Raw genomic sequence first — 17290 nt, 5'->3', positions numbered from 1 at the left:
GGGATAACATTTTCACCAGACATGTGAAAAGATATGTACCCTCTCTGGATTACCACCCTACCTTCATGTGGCACTGGTCCAGGAAATACCAGGGTTCACTGCAAAACCAGCAGACTGCCCAGGTCTTCGTTATAAGTAGATACATGAGAATTTCACACCTTTTTCTATTGTCTCTCTGGTGGGCAGTGACCAGCTTCAATTTCTGTTTCATGTCTTATTAAAGTTTTTTTTTTAGATTGTAACATGCATTTATCCTGCATATTATTACTGCATTTATATTTTCAAAACTCACAGTGGTATGTAAACTGATGTGTACTAATTGTTATTACTTTAACACAAAAGGATTTAATCACCTCTGTAAGGAGATTGTTGGCTTATATAATATGAAATGGGAGGCAGGCAACAGCTTCTCGACACATTTATTTTGACATGTTAATGGTTAAATTTCCCATGACAGCACAAATATGCTTATACACATACACACCTCTCTCTCTCTCTCTCTCTCTCTCTCTCTCTCTCTCTCTCTCTCTCTCTCTCTCTCTCTCTCTCTCTCTCTCTCTCTCTCTTCTCTCAAGGGTCTTGTCTGTCCCCCTTTTATCCTCGCCAATATTCACTAAAACAGAAAACTCATTAGTGCAACTAAGCACATGTATGTGATTTGTATCACTCACTTTCTCTAGCTGCACTATAGCTACAATAATGACAATGTTTGATCAATACATTAGGTGAGAGTTGTGTTAATATATTCAACATTTTGTTTACAAAAAGAATATGGGAAGTGCCCTTTTTTTCAAATTAAGCCCCTGCCTCTCAAAATGTCTGTGCATAACTGCTCAGGAACTGGGTTTAGAAACAAGATTTTACAATTAAATGTACCAAAGCATTAATATTTTCTCTGATTATTTGTGAAATAGTGTACTTTATATAGTTTTAGTAAATACTGAAATTTTGTATGCTTGTTTGTGAAGGCTGTGCTCTCTCTGGTAAAAAAAAAACAACACTAGATATGGTTGAACACAAAGGTGGTTCAGGGCTGTTACCCTTTTTTACAAGCAGGGAATATTAATAATTGCAGTATTTCTATTATTAGCTGTAAATATTCTGTTTACAGGCTGTGAGCTGGTGAAGAAGACAGCGATAGAGAAGGTGACTGGGTTCACAGGAGAGTCTGTAGTTCTGCCCTGCGTCTGCACTGGCATTCATCACAACCCAAGCTCTGTAAAATGGAAGTTCAATAAAAAGGAATTTGGGAAAGATCAAGAAATTTACCCTAAACTGACTGGACATCACAGAAACAGAGTGAAACTGGTCAGTAAATACTCTCCAGGAAACCTCTCTCTACTCATATCAGACCTGACTGAAGAGGACCAGGGACTCTACAGATGTTTTGTACAGGCGGATAAAAGAGATTTAATACTATTTGTTAAAGGTACCTTAACTTTTTCATGCATTATTCCAGTGTCTTTTGTTATATTACTAACAGTGATAAAAACGATTATTTGTTTTAATACGTTTTGTCATTCTTTTCAGTAAGAAGAGGAACTTCAGCGCCATTGAGGAAAACACAGACAACACCTCCATCAGAACAACCTCGGAAGAAAGAAACGTCAACCTCTACACCTGCATCATCCTCAACAACACAAGGTAAAAAATAAAGCAAACTCTTAGACTCCCACTAACTGATATAACTGTTTTAATGACTATTGAAAATGATATAATGCACATTACTATTAGATTTACTCATATTAATTACACAGTTTTCTTCATTCCTGTGTTTTTTATGCTGCTGACCCTTAATGTAGTGGCATTTATTAGTCATAGATTAAATCTGTCTATTAAACTCTAATGTCAACTTCACAATTCAGAATGAAAGCAGATTTGGAGATTAACTGAAAAATTTACATGAGCATGGGTTTACATGAACATTAACCTCATCATTTAGTTCATACTGAAAGAAAACTTAATGTTTTGCTGATATATTTTCCTGATACATTTTCTCTTGGGGATCAGATCAGTGGAGGGCAGTCAGTCAGTAAATCTGTCTCTGTATTTGTTCACAAGAATTCTTAGATAAATCACTAAATGCTTTATTTCATTTATAGCCATTACTGCAACAGAAATGTTTAAACATGGATATTGGTTTTGTTTAGTTTTGTTTTACTATCTGTTATTGTATGAGTGCAAATATCACTGCAGGCCTCCACACCCTACTTGAGAACCACTTACAAACCACTAGTATTATCTGAAGACCAGCTGAAGTAGCAGCTTTATAAAACAAGATGGCACCACTTTGTCATAGTTTTATTATCAAAGAATAATATATTATATAAATACCTTTATTTAAACTATATTAAGTAACTCTTTAAACTCTAATAAGTCATTATCAATTGCAATTATACTTTTACATTTATTTTTATATTTTATAATGAGTCATGCTCATCACTCATGACCAGCTTCTACATGCTCTTCAGATAAGTCATGACAAATTTGTTTGGTCTGAGAGAATGTGAGAAAATAGACAGTGGTTGAAGTTTTCTGAAAAAAACAAAGTATGTAGATGAGAGACACTCAGGCAGTGTGACAGTGGGTGTGTGTGTGTGTGTGTGTGTGTGTGTGTGTGTGTGTGTGTGTGTGTGTGTGTGTGTATGTGTGTGTGTGTGTGTGTGTGTGTGTGTGTGTGTGTGTGTGTCTTCAAATTAATAACCTCCATTTAACACAACTAAAGGGGAATTCTATGAGTCATATTGTGACACATCAGAATCAATTTATAAATGAAAAAAAAAATACTGATTATGGAAATGAGACGTTAAAACCGAAACTTTGGATTTGTATCTCGCATTGGACAGATTACTCCAGGGGTGTCAACTTCAGCACTAAAATGTTTTTTTTGGCCTGTATCAAAGTGGTCTATGGCCCTCACATAATATTTGAGCTTAAATGCATTGTAGTTCTGAGTTTCAACACTAGGTGGAGATACAGAGAAAACATTTGCTCAGTGTCATCAGAAATGGCGGAACCAAAGAGACTGTCACTGAGAGAATTATCTGCCAACCTTTTTTGTAAAAAATGAAATAAAAATCTACTAATGGAAAGGTGTGTTGAAGGCTTTTATCTTCCAACATGTTTAATTATCAAATGTAATTTACCTGCATTTGATTGATTTTACCAATATTAGTGCATTAAAATTGAATCAGTATACAGTACCTCATATCTAGTGAGTGGCCCAGTCCTCCGTATATTTTTCTGTATGTGGCACTCAGGAAAAAAGTTTGGACACCCCTTTATTACACCATCTCATGTAAATTGAATGATAATGTGACATGACATTAAAATCAGTGTCATTGTAAATTTACAGTCAGAGACATTTTTTATATATTTTTGTAGGTTTATGTCACTTATAAAGGATTTGTGTATATTCATTAATGTGTTTGATTTGTAAAGAATATATTTTGGTTGGTAAAGGTATGTGTGTAATAATACTAACAGTAATGAAAATGAAAACAATAATTTGATTAAACAAGTTTAGTCATTCTTATTAGTAGGAAGAAGAGAAACTTCAACGCAATCGAGAAAACCAGACACAACACCTCCATCAGAACAGCCTCAGAGTAAATCAACAACTTCGCTTCCTGCATCATCGTCAACAACACATGGTTAAATAAAACACTCTTTCTCCCTATAACTTACATTAGATTTTATTTTTAAACACAAGTGAAAAAGCACAAATCTATTATAAGATTTACTCACTGGTAAACTGGTAAATGTTTCCTTTCACTGATAAGCAGTACAGCAAAATAGGTTTAAATATGGACTAGAGTAGATTTCAGTGTTTCTGGTTGATTCCTGTTATATACTATATACTGTAGGTTAGTGGGAGATGTTAGGTTTACTTCCACAGGGGGGCAGTGTAGAGTCATCTGTTCAGCTTTAATCATGTGGATTTTTTCTTCCTGATTAACTTCATTTACTGAATTATATCTTTCACAATTTCTGTTTGATTGAATTTAACTTTAATAATTCACATAAATTCTAATAGAAACGTCATTTTCCTGTAACTAGTGCATCACTTCTTTATTCTGGTCTTAGCTGTAAATAGATGAGTGTGAATTTCACACCTCTTTCTGCTGCCTCTCAGTCACTGACCACCATCTTCACTTCCTACGTCATGCCTTAGATACAGTTTATCCATAAAACTCTAAAAATCTGCTAATAATGCTCAAGAGGGCATGTTGTTCTAGCGATCTAACAGTAGGGGGCACTAGCAGAAATGTGCAAACGAGGAGTAGAAATAGAAGGTTAAGCTTTTGGAAGTGAGTAAAGGTATGCAGTGTGTTTCTGCTGTAAATAAACCCTTCTGTGTTGTAAAGATAAAGAAATAGAGATTAAAACGAACAAAATATCAAACTACACACACCTGGAACACCTGAGACTAACTGCTGTACTGAGCTGCACACTGGGAAAGAAAACTGTGAAGAGTTTTGAAAAAGTGATCATAGTGATGAGAAATGTGTTTAAGTAACTGTAGAAAACTAACTTGAAACAGGTGAAAGAAATCTGCACATTACGTTTACTTTCTCTTAGTGCTCTTTATTTTAACATGGAGTTGTAACATGGTGTCTAACCAGAGCTGCCTATGTGTACATTTCACTCTGGGATTTAAAAGAAAAATACACACATGAGCACAGGAAAGTGTAACACACACAGTAGTTACTGTAGAAACTGGACTGAGAAACGAGATTTTGAGATTTAAATGTACAGAAATGTTTATTTTTCTTTAAATGTTTTGTATGTTGTCTTTAAAAAAAACATTTTCTAATATTGTACTGCGTATTGTATTCAGTAGATTGTAACATGTTGTGTGTTTTTTTCTATAGGCTGTGCTCTTTCTGACAAAAATCTTATAGAAATCACACAACTCAAAGGTGGTTCAGTGCTGTTACCCTGCTCCTGCTCTGACCTGCACTCCAAACCTCAGAAACTCACCTGGGGGAGCAACAGAGCAAGACAGTGGACTGAAGTGTTAAATAATAAACACTACCGTGGCAGATATCAGCTGTTTAATAACATTTCTCCTGCTAATCTGTCACTACTCATATCTGACCTGAGAGAAGAAGATCAGGGAGACTACAGGTGTAGCACTGAGAAGGAACACAGAGACATCAAGCTTTATGTTAAAGGTAAAACTTTTGTGAAAGCAGACTTGATGACTCTTAAATTGAAGTTACAAATGTAATAAAATATTTACTCCATGTATCATAACTAAAGGGTAATTTAATTTAGGAGTCATATTGTGACACATCAATATCAAGTTATAAATGAAAATAAATACTGATTATGAAAATCAGACTGACCTGAAACTGTGGACTGCTATCAGATTGGATGTGACAGATTTCTCAGTCTAATCTATGATTTATTTTGGTAACACTGTAGTGTTTATAGAGCTCCATGACATCTGTATAATCCCCTTCATTATAACAGACATAAACCTACAAACCTGATTTCCAAAAAGTTGGGATGATTGACAAATTGTAAATAAAAAAGAATTGCAATAATTTACAAATCGGGCTCAGGAATACTTCCAGAAAACTTTGTCAGTGAACACAATCCACCACGCCATTCACCGTTGCCAGCTAAAACTCTGTTGGTCAAAAAAGAAGCCATATCTAAACATGATCCAAAAGCGCAGGCGTTTTCTCTGGGCCAAGGCTCATTTAAAATGGACTTTGGCAAAGTGGAAAACTGTTCTGTGGTCGACAACTCAAAATTTGAAGTTCTTTTTGGAAAACTGGGACGCCATGTCATCCGGACTAAAGAGGACAAGGATAACCCAAGTTGTTATCAGCACTCAGTTCAGAAGCCTGCATCTCTGTTGGTATGGCATTGCATGAGTGCGTTTGGCATGGGCAGCTTACACATCTGGAAAGGCACCATCAATGCTGAAAGGTATATCCAAGTTCTAGAACAACATATGCTCCCATCCAAACGTCGTCTCTTTCAGGGAAGACCTTACATTTTCCAACATGACAATGCCAGACCACATACTGCATCAATTACAACATCATGGCTGTGTAGAAGAAGGATCCGGGTACTGAAATGACCAGCCTGCAGTCCATGTCTTTCACCCATAGAAAACATTTGGCGCATCATAAAGAGGAAGATGCAACAAAGAAGACCTACGACAGTTGAGCAACTAGAAGCCTGTATTAGACCAGAATGGGACAACATTCCTATTCCTTAACTTGATCAACTTGTCTCCTCAGTCCCCAGACGTTTGCAGACTGTTATAAAAAGAAGATTGGATGCCACACAGTGGTAAACATGGCCTTGTCCCAACTTTTTAAAAAATGTGTTGTGTTTTAAAAATTGCATTCTCTTTTTATTCACAATTTGTACAGTATCCCAACTTTTTTGGAATCGGGTTTGTACATAAACATTAATAAAGGCTTCAGTCGATGTCACTATCACATTGTTTTGTGAATTTGAATGTAAATCTATAGTTAAAGTTTATGTAAATATCTGATACATCAGAATTATATGTTAATGTGACATGAAACATTAAACCCCAAACTCACTGTAATTTACAGTCAGAGAAAATCTACATAACACACTTTACATAATGATCTAAAGAAAGTTGACCTGGAAAACGTCATAACACCATTTAATGTCCACAGAAATCTGTCACTAGACGAGGTGTTATAACTTAACATTCACACTGAGAAACACAGTCTGTACATCAGCTGACACTTTTGAAAGTAAATGTCTTTATATACGTCTTTTTTAGCTTCATGTCAGTTGTTATGAAGGGTTTATAAAGTTGTTTTGTAGCTCTATGAAGATGTTCCTTAAATAAAGTCTTACTTTTATTTATTTGATTAAGCATATGCCAAAAACACTTATCATAATAATTAATTTATTGTTTTATGCAAGGTGATGTAGCTTATATGGGATTATTATTATTATTATTATTATTATTATTATTATTATTATTATTATTATTACTAACTGTTCAAACTGATGTTAAAGATTATTGTAGATTCAGCAGTTATTTAAATATTAAGAACCCAGTATAAGTTCAGTGTTGGGTATCAGAGTCCTGATATTGGATTCATGTAGAGAATTTAAACAGCTGATTGTCACATCATTTAAAAATCTCTTCTGGTTTGTAGCAGAAAATGTTGTGATTTACAAACAGGGAATATTAATAATTGCAGTATTTCTATTATTACCTGTAAATGTTCTGTTTACAGGCTGTGAGCTGGTGAATAAGACAGGGGTAGAGAAGGTGACTGGGTTCATAGGAGAGTCTGTAGTGCTGCCCTGCGTCTGCACTGACCTACAGAACGACCCGAAGAGGGTAACATGGACGTTTAATAAAAAAAATCACTCTCAGGAAATTTACTCTAAACAGACTGGACATCACAGTAACAGAGTGAATCTGGTCAGTAAAAACTCTCCAGGAAACCTCTCTCTACTCATATCAGACCTGACTGAAGAGGACCAGGGAGACTACAGATGTTCTGCACAGGATGATCACAGAGATCTGAGACTGTCTGTTAAAGGTACATTTTTTTTATGAATGACTGAGTGATTACTTTTCTCCAGTGTCATGTGTCATATTACTAACAGTGATAAAAACAATCATCAGTTTTAATACGTTGTCATTCTGTTCAGTAGGAAGAAGAGAAACTTTGACACAGTGGAAGAAAACTGACACAACACCTCCCTCAGAACATCCTCAGAGTAAAACAACAAAGTCTCAACCTGCATCATTCTTAAAAATGCCAGAACAAGGTAACCAGCCCAGCAGCCTCCTTCTAGGTGCCAAAACCTTTCAATAGCAATGAAAAAAAAAAACAAATCTGTATTATTACATTCATAACCTATTAAATGTGTTTTACTTCAGTTTTTGGCATTGTAGCAGTTTTAATGTTGGTGATACCCGGTGTAGTGGCATTTATTTGTTGGAGACGCAAAGGTACAAAACACACACAAAAAATGTGATTTTAGAGGTTTTTGTGTGTCCTTTTGGGAATCAGATCAGTGCAGGTTAGTCATGTATAAATAAATCATGTTTACATGCATGTAATACACAAGATATTTTCACTGCAAAATGAAGTGTAAAATATGTCTGTTTGCAACACTTAGTGTTAATGTATGTGAGTTGAAGCAGAACAGCAGCCTCCACACTTTACCTGATTACTTCACATAGTGAAATTCTGTAGTTCCTACTAGAGGTGTGATTTCTAAGTGTTTTCTCTTTAGGAGGAAAATGTGGAGAGAAAGTGATTACTGGAGGATGTCCATATTATAAAGAAAATCAGAAGGATCAGGTTAGTGCACATGCAGGCTTGAATTTAGCTGCATGTTTTATCATTATAGGGCATGGGGCAAGTCTTTGAGTCCTACTGTTTTAAACTTTCATGTCCATTCAGTTCTGCTACTACTTTCAGAGCAACCCATAGTGGAAGGTTTCAGATTTGGAAAATCTTGGCACATAAAAGCTTTTTGCTTGCCTTTTGGAGTCTGGAATAAGCTTATAGTGAATAAGTGTGATTATATGTATAATTTTCTTGTTCTGTCTTTTCTCAGATTTTGTCTGAAGATGCTTCATTTACTACTGTCAGTTACACTTGCTACTCTACTGGCCCACATTAAAACAGCTGGAGCAGCAGAGGTTCAGGTCGTCAGTGTAGATAAAACTGATTATGCCACCATTTTGACAAATATATCCACAGTAAATGCACACACGTTCTCATATATAATATAGCATTTAAAAAAATCATTGTTATGGGAGGCACAAAATTCACAGAAATGATTTCAATGTGATCTTTGATCATGTGTAGTATTAAATAGTTTCAGGCCATTTGCATGTGTGTTTTACATTTCTTTTATGTTAGCTAAGGGTAATATTCTGCATTTACTGTAATCTTTAAACATTGCTGATTAATAATCTTTTAAATGACATTTTAAATGTATGTGCCATTTATATCTTATGTGTAACTTTTTTTGATATCAGGTTCAGAAATGAACATTCCAGAAGGCTGTTACCATCTTACTGATTCCGAAGTTCTTGTTTGTGACTTGTGATTAAAAATAAAAGAAGAACGATTGTTGAATCTGACTGGACTTAATGTGTTTCTACTTTAGCTTTTGTAAAAATGTTCATAATAGTTGCTATTGATTGTTGCAGGTTTGTTTTTTGAACAGTACAGAGTTAATATTTTGTCATAGCTCACACAGTTTAGCACAACACCACTCTGAGTGGACTGAAATGTTGATCAGCTTTTAAAAGGCACTGTAGAAGTTCTTGGTTCAGCATTTAAAATATTTTTTCAAACAACTGACCAATGTTGGGCAGTAACGCGTTACTGTAACGCATTACTTTTTAAATAATGTATCTCCGTTACCGTTACCGTATGGTGCGTTACCCGTTACTTTTTTTAATGAATTAATTCCGGCTGAAGTGTAGACTACAGTCTAACCTGTTTACAGCAGCGACGCATTGTAGGATTGTAGGATAAACCACTGTAAACACAAAGAAGACGCACTGTGGGCGTGTCTCCGTTTTTTTCATGTCTGTGCGGCAGTAATGGCGATTCGAGGCGAGAGCAAGACGAGTTTCTCAAAGTGGAAATATGCTTATTATTTCACTTTAGTTGAGTATAAAGACAAAAACTTTTTAGTCAAATGTAAGTTGTGTCTTTCTGGTTCGAAGGTCGTATCTACTGCGATAGCAACACCTCCAGAAACTCCATGCCTCGAAGAATCTAGAAGCTAGAAGCTAACCCGGTGTTCTGTTGTACATTGTTGATAGTTTCCATATTCAAGCTGTGAAAGGAACATTTTTAAGGCTCAACTCAACAGCTTTTATGATGCAGAATCCACTTTAGTTTTTGATTCTGAATATATTATTCAGCTTGTTTTGTTATTTATTTTAGAAATCCTTGTGATATATTCAGTTTGTGCTGCAAAAAATAAATGCGCATGGAGCTAATCTGCTTATCTTTGGTTGTGAGGTTAACTGCTGCACTGAGCTGCATATTAGTAGAGAAGACAATTCTGAAAAGTGAACTCAGTGTTGATCAAATAAATTGAACCAACTAAACCAAAAATTATTCTAAGAGATGTATGACAGTGTTTTTGTTGAGTGTGGAGTATTGCATTATATCCCACCGTGCATTACACAATATTAGTTAACCAAAGCTGTAAGAAAGAGGAAGTAACTATTATTCCATTAGAAAATCTTTTTTTAAAAATCAGAAAAACTAGTCTGGACTTATTATTGTTGAATGCTTTATGGAGCTAGCAAACTAAACTTGTCAGAAGTTGCTTGTTTTTGTTCCACAACATTAGAGCTAAGGATACTGACTAAAAGATAAGAGACTATTAGAGACTCCTCTAGGTGAACACCAAGATATCTGGTGTTTTTTATTATCTCCACAGAGGAACTGCCAATGAAAAGAGACATGTTGGTGGCTTGGCAGCAAAATGAATTTTATGGATTATTTGTAACAATAGAGATTGTCACATTTAGATGTAAGTTTAGATTTGTTTTGCGCAATTGTATGTAGACCAGCTGTAGTAGCAGCTTTATGGCACAAGATGTCGCCACATAGTCATGGCTCTAGAATAAAAGAATGTAAAAAGAGTTTGATACTCTAAATGTGTAATTGCAATTAAACCTCATAATAGATTTTTATTTTATAATGATTCATGCTTTTCATTTATAATTTAAGTGCTTCTCATCTCAGGGAAGGCAATATTTTTTCCAAGATTGTCACATGATCTATGTGAAATAACATAGACGAAATTTCCTGAAACAACAGTATATAGAAGAGAGACACTCAGGCAGTGTGACAGAGTGTGTGTGAGCTTCAGTCTGAGGGATTAGTGTGTGTGCAGGAGAAACAGTAATGATGAAGTCCTTGTATCTTTTGTCTGTTGTGTTTCAAATGGCTGCAGGTGAGTGAACTTATTTTCTATTACAGAAAGGAGAGAGAATATTATACAGTTTTTAGTTCAGCTGCTTTGTGTGTAGTTCATGTACTTTCTGTCCAGATTGGGTTTGCAGTAGGCCCGTAGGTCAGCCCTGTTCTCAAACACCCAAACCAAACACTGTCAAATATTTCTCATTTAAAGTTTTTTTAACATCAACTTTACTTACTACAGTTACAGTTACAGTTACTACAGTTATATATATAATATTAATAGCTGTGCACTTCTAGTTAAATTGCCCAAAGAAGAGCAGTAATCTTTATACTCTAGGTAAATCTACTTATTATGCCTTGTGTTATAAAGTCCTTTTTGAGACCTGTTCAGCTTTGATCATGTGGATTTTTTTCTTCCTGTTTAACTTCAGTGTAAAATGTATGTTTTTACACATTTACTGAATTATATCTTTTGGAATCTCTTTCTTATTAAATGTATCTTCAATATCTCATGTAAAGTCTAACAGAAAAGTAATTTTCCTGTAACTAGTCTGTCACTTCTTTATTCTTAGCTGTAAATAGATGAATTTCACATCTCTTTCTGCTCCCTTTCTCTCTCACTGATCACCATTTTCACTTCCTTTATTTACATATTTACACACTGTTTCCAAATTCAATTAGTACGATTTTAAAACCAAATAGTACGTTGTAACCGTGGTTGGATGTGAATTTTACACCTCGGCTTCTATTAGTGTCCTATTTGAGTCAATTCACCTCTTAATACCATCATTATGACACCACGGCTATTGGAACCGTTAATATTATTCTGAAATGAAATATAACGGAGCGGACAGGTTTCTCATGCAGCGAGAATAAATGCCATTAATTAATAAAGCATTACCCCATTGAACACAAATCAACAACTACAGCTGCACCACCCACATACATCATCTCCAGGGAGGTGGTAGATCAGTGAATAAGTAGGATTCCAGTGATATTATTTTACATCTGTATAATACATATAGTGTAGGTTTTTACACATTTACTGAATTATATCTTTCACAATCTCTGTCTTATTAAATTTATCTTAAAAATCTAATATAAAAGTTGTTGTAGTGATCTAACATTAGGGGGCTCTAGCAAAAGAAATTTGCAATCGAGGAGTAGAAACAGAAGGTTAAGTTTTTGGAAGTGAGTAAAAGTATGCAGTGTGTTTGTGCTGTGAATAAGCACTTCTGTGATGTAAAGAAAAAAAATAGAGATTAAAACAAACCTATAAAACTACACACACCTGGAATTTATTTTGGCTACAGGAAAGTGTAACACACACAGTAGATACTGTAGGAACTGGGCTGAGAAACAATATCTGAGATTTAAATGTGCAGAAATTGTTTTTCTTTTTTTTTTCTTCTTTTTTTGTATCTCGTCTTTAAAAAAACATTTTATAATATTGTACTGCATATTGTATTTAGTAGATTGTGATGTTTTGTGTTTGTTTCTGTAGGCTGTGCTCTTTCTGTTAAAAATAACACAGAAATCACGCAACACAAAGGTGGTTCAGTGCTGTTACCCTGCTCCTGCTCTGACCTGCACTACAAACCTCAGAAATTCACCTGGGAGACCTTCAGAACAGGACCTCTGACTGAAGTGTTAAATGATGAACACTACCGTGGCAGATATCAGCTGTTTAATAACATTTCTCCTGCTAATCTGTCACTATTCATATCTGACCTGAGAGAAGAAGATCAGGGATACTACAGGTGCAGCACAGGATTACAGGAATACAAAGACATCAGGCTTAATGTAAAAGGTAAAACATTTAAATACAGAGTTAAAGTTGATATTTGTTGTGAAAACAGACTTGGTGGTACATATGTAATAAAATATTTACTCAATTTATCATAACTAAAGTGGAATTTAATTTAGGAGTCATATTGTAACACAATATCAAGTTATAATTTACAATAAATACTGATTATGAAAATCAGACTGAAACTGTCAGGAACTTTCGGGCACACAGCTTGCACTTCCGGGTCGGCAGCCATCTTGCTTTATTTTTTCTTTTTTTCCCGTGCCTTCCGGTATTTAAGGACACACAAAAATTTAACTCAGGGCCAGATTATTTTACCGGCTTCTTTGCAATTATTCTTGCCACCTTGCCGGCTCTAAATTCTGCTCCTGACCCTGACCCTTGTTCTGATGTGCTCTGATCTGGTTTTGAACTTTGGACTGTTTATTCTTATTTTTTTTTTTGTTTATGTTTCTGCTCTGCCCTTCATAGTTCTGTTTGCTGGTTTTTGGATTGTTTGCCTGTGTTTTGACCCTGGACTCTTTATTGGACTTTATTTTTGCCTTTGCCCAATTGCTCTGCTTACTGACCTGAAACTGTGGACTGCTATCCGATTGGATATGAGAGATTTCTCAGTCTAATCTATGATTTATTTTGGTATCAATATGTGAATTTGAATGTAAATCTATAAAAGTTAAAGTTTATGTAAACATCTGATACATCAGAATTGTATAACCCCATAATGATCTAAAGAAAGTCAACCTGGAAAACGTCATAACACCATTTAATGTCTACAGAAATCTGTCACTAGACGAGGTGTTATAACTTAACATTCACACTGAGAAACACAGTCTGTACATCTTATATGGGATTATTATTATTATTACTAACTGTACAAACTGATGTGAAATATTATTGTATATTTAGCAGTTATTTAAATATAAAGAACCTAGTATAAGTTCAGTGTTGGTATCAGAATCCTTCATGTAGAGAATTTAAACAGCAGGGAATATTAATAATTGCAGTATTTCTATTATTACCTGTAAATGTTCTGTTTACAGGCTGTGAGCTGGTGAAGAAGACAGGGGTAGAGGAGGTGACTGGGTTCATAGGAGAGTCTGTAGTTCTGCCCTGCGTCTGCACTGACCTACAGAACGACCCGAAGAGGGTAACATGGAAGTTTAATAAAAACAACTTTCAGGAAATTTACCCTAAACAGACTGGACATCACAGTAACAGAGTGAAACTGGTCAGTAAAAACTCTCCAGGAAACCTCTCTCTACTCATATCAGACCTGACTGAAGAGGATCAGGGAACCTACAGATGTTCTGCACAGGCTGATCACAGAGATCTGAGTCTGTCTGTTAAAGGTACATTTTTGTCATTAATGACTGTGAGCATGTTTTACTCCAGTGTCATGTGTCATATTACTAACAGTGATACAAACAGTTATTAGTTTCATTAATTTTTGTGATTCTTTTCAGTAGAAAGAAGAGAAACTTCAACACAATCGAGAAAAACAGACAAAACACCTCCATCAGAACAACCTCAGAGTAACACAACAACCTCACCACCTTCATCATCCTCAACAACACAAGGTAAAAATACAGAAAAAGAACAAACACTCAGTTTCCCTCTGACATAATTTCAATTTTTAATCACAAATAAAAAACTAATCTCTGTTATAAGATTTACATTATATTATGTGTTTATTAAACATTTTTGTGCATAGTGCATAAGCATAGTGTTTCAAAGGTTTCTCAAGCCAATTTCATGAACATAATGAGACACGGGTCAACTAATATGAAACTTAAACAGGTTTTGTCATTTTTCAAAAAACACAATATTACACACATTATTTTATGATTGACTCACATTCTGGATGTTTAATTACACAGTTTTCTTCCTTCCTGTGGTTTTACTGTTGCTCACACTTAGTGTAGTTTTTATTTATTAGTTTAGGACACAAATTAAACCCTTTTTTATTTTATTAAACCGAAAATGTTGGCACCACAATTCAGAATGAAAGATTTGGAGATGAAGTGATGAATTTACATGTACATGAGTTTACATGATCTTCACCACATCTGTCAATTTATGCTGAAAGAAAACTAAAAGTTTTGTTTATCATTTTGTTGAAATTCTCCTTTCGGGTTCAGATTCACTTATAACCAGTAAAAATCTTTAAACATGGATATTAGTTTTGTATTGTTTCACTCTGTTATTGTATGTGAGTTTAAACTGCACTGCAGGCCTCCACATCTTACTGGAGAAACCACTTACAAACCACTAGAGGTGTGATTTCTGAGATCTTTTCTCTTTAGGAGGAAGATGTGGAGAGAACATGGTTCCTGGAGGACATCAGGACTGTGAGGGAAAGCAGGAGGATCAGGTTGGCACACGTACAATAACAGTTCTAACAGATTTGTTTCTATTTTTAGATCTTCTGTTGTGTTTGTGATACACTGCAGGTAACACACATGAAGCACACATGCTTTCATTAAACAGTGATTTATAGGAAATGATCTTCTGCTGCTTCTATCAGAAAACACATGGTGTAAAGACATGATTCAGATTTAGAGGTTTGTGTCATCAACACTAACAGTTACAGTCACTGATTGTGTGTTATATTAATCATTATTTTGTTCTGTTTTTCCACAGACTGTATCTGATCTTAACACTTTCTGTATTGAATAACACATTAACACACAGCCGGAGCAGCACGGGTCCAGATCAACACTGGAGATAAAGAACTGAATATGGCACCATTATAACAAACTAATCTACAGTAAATATAGACACGTTTTCACATATTATAGAATAATGCTGAAAATGTGTATTAAATACACACCATGATCAAGTACAGGATTTACTATAATGATTTTTTTATATTGCTGTTAAAAATCACATTAACACACATGCATGGATGTGATTTGATTGGGTTTAAGAGACAGAGTTTCCAGATCATTGTGTTACTGTTACTTATATTAGCTGAGTTTATTGTTCTGTATTGTTTAGTCCCTGTTTTAGTAAACTAGCATGAGGATGTGTTTTTGAGAGACTTCACAGCACTTCTCTATCACACTTTGGATAAAATAATCTGCCAAATGCCTGAAATATAAATGTTAATGTTAAACTTTTTGCCTCCATTGCTTAAGTGTGATTGTTTGATATCTTACATGCATGTGTGTCTATGTACAGTATGTGTAATAAGTATATATTCTTTTAGTGACATTCTTAGAATTAACATGGTTTTATTATGTGATTTAAACATAATGAAATGCATATTTTTGATGTACTGGAGTAGATATTAGTGTTTATTACAGTCATTGTGTTCTGAATAATAAGGTATTTCTGCTGAGCGAGAGAGAGAGAGAGGGAGAGGGAAAACCTTTGCTTGTGTTCTAACAGAATCAGTTGATTTTGATGTGTGTATGAAATGTTTAGTGCATTTTAGTTTGATATGTGTTTAGCTGCCATACTGAGCTTTCAAGTAGGTTTTAATCAGCTTGATCTTTGTTAAGCTCCTCTGTGCAGCTGCTACAGGCACTGGAATATTCACACTTACCCTCAGTGCCTCAGATTTATTGCAGTTGCTTTTCATGCAGATATTGAAGCCTCTACATGATGGACATGTCAATTTTATTTTTTATTTTTTTTAGAAATAGTACTTCAACAGTTGCATAAATACCAGGCTAATATGTACAGTATCTGAGTGTGCCATGCATAATTAATGCGTTATGGTGATATAATCACATCATGATGCAGAAAAGTGTTTAAGTAGTCACAATTAGTGACAATATTCTAACCAGTTCAATATTTGTAAATATTATAAATAAAATATTAGTTCAATATGAACTAATATTTTATTTCGCTATTTTGATCGATCTGTACTATTTTTTGGTTAACTGGCAGAAATAATTTTGCTTCATATATATGGGTGTAGTAGCGCACGATGGTCACAACCAGTCATTTTGCACTCTAGGCAGCTGTTCACTTTCAATCCACCATAGAAAAAAGTATCCTGTCAGACCAGCTGAGGGCAGCACTAACTGCATTTCTTCAAGCTAGGCTACACTGTAAAATAATGTTGTTTTGATAATGTTTTTCTCATTTTTTTAAAAATGCTTTTAAACTTTAGTAAGTTTAAGATTATAATGTTATTATAAATTATTCACTGAGACACACATACTAAATCACTCAGGACTTTTAGTAATTTGTTTAGTAATTTTTTTACTGTAACACACCCATTCTTTGGAATAATAAACATTTTTGCCTACTATACATTATAATACCGGTTCCCTGGTGGTCTAGTGGTTAGGATTCGGCGCTCTCATCGCTGCGGCCCGGGTTCGATCCCCGGTCAGGGAACCGACCCCAGCCTCTTTCAGTGCCGGTCCCAAGCCCGGATAAATTGGGGAGGGTTGCGTTAGGAAGGGCATCCAGCATAAAAACATGTGCCAAATCAAACATGCGGAGGATCCGCTATGGCGACCCCTAACGGGAGAAGCCGAAAGAAAGTTTATACATTATAATGCCTGGCAAAATGTCATTTTTCTAGCTGGATATGGAC

At 35.0% G+C, this 17290-nt stretch overlaps 1 protein-coding gene across 1 annotated transcript in view; it reads left to right on the top strand.

Annotated features, from left to right (window-relative positions):
• Positions 1-17290, top strand: part of LOC310722481 (uncharacterized protein) — a 211760-nt gene that overhangs the window by 93707 nt on the left and 100763 nt on the right. Inside the window, exons 13-18 of the mRNA XM_083534929.1 lie at positions 1112-1429; positions 1531-1644; positions 3540-3653; positions 12433-12738; positions 13779-14087; positions 14202-14315. Of these exons, the coding sequence (XP_083391055.1) occupies positions 1112-1429; positions 1531-1644; positions 3540-3653; positions 12433-12738; positions 13779-14087; positions 14202-14315 (1275 nt within the window). The remainder of the gene's footprint in view (positions 1-1111; positions 1430-1530; positions 1645-3539; positions 3654-12432; positions 12739-13778; positions 14088-14201; positions 14316-17290) is intronic.

This window comes from Silurus aristotelis (genome assembly GCF_946808225.1).
Source record: "Silurus aristotelis genome assembly, chromosome: 29".
NCBI lineage: Eukaryota > Metazoa > Chordata > Actinopteri > Siluriformes > Siluridae > Silurus > Silurus aristotelis.
This window is presented reverse-complemented; position numbering and strand designations above follow the sequence as displayed.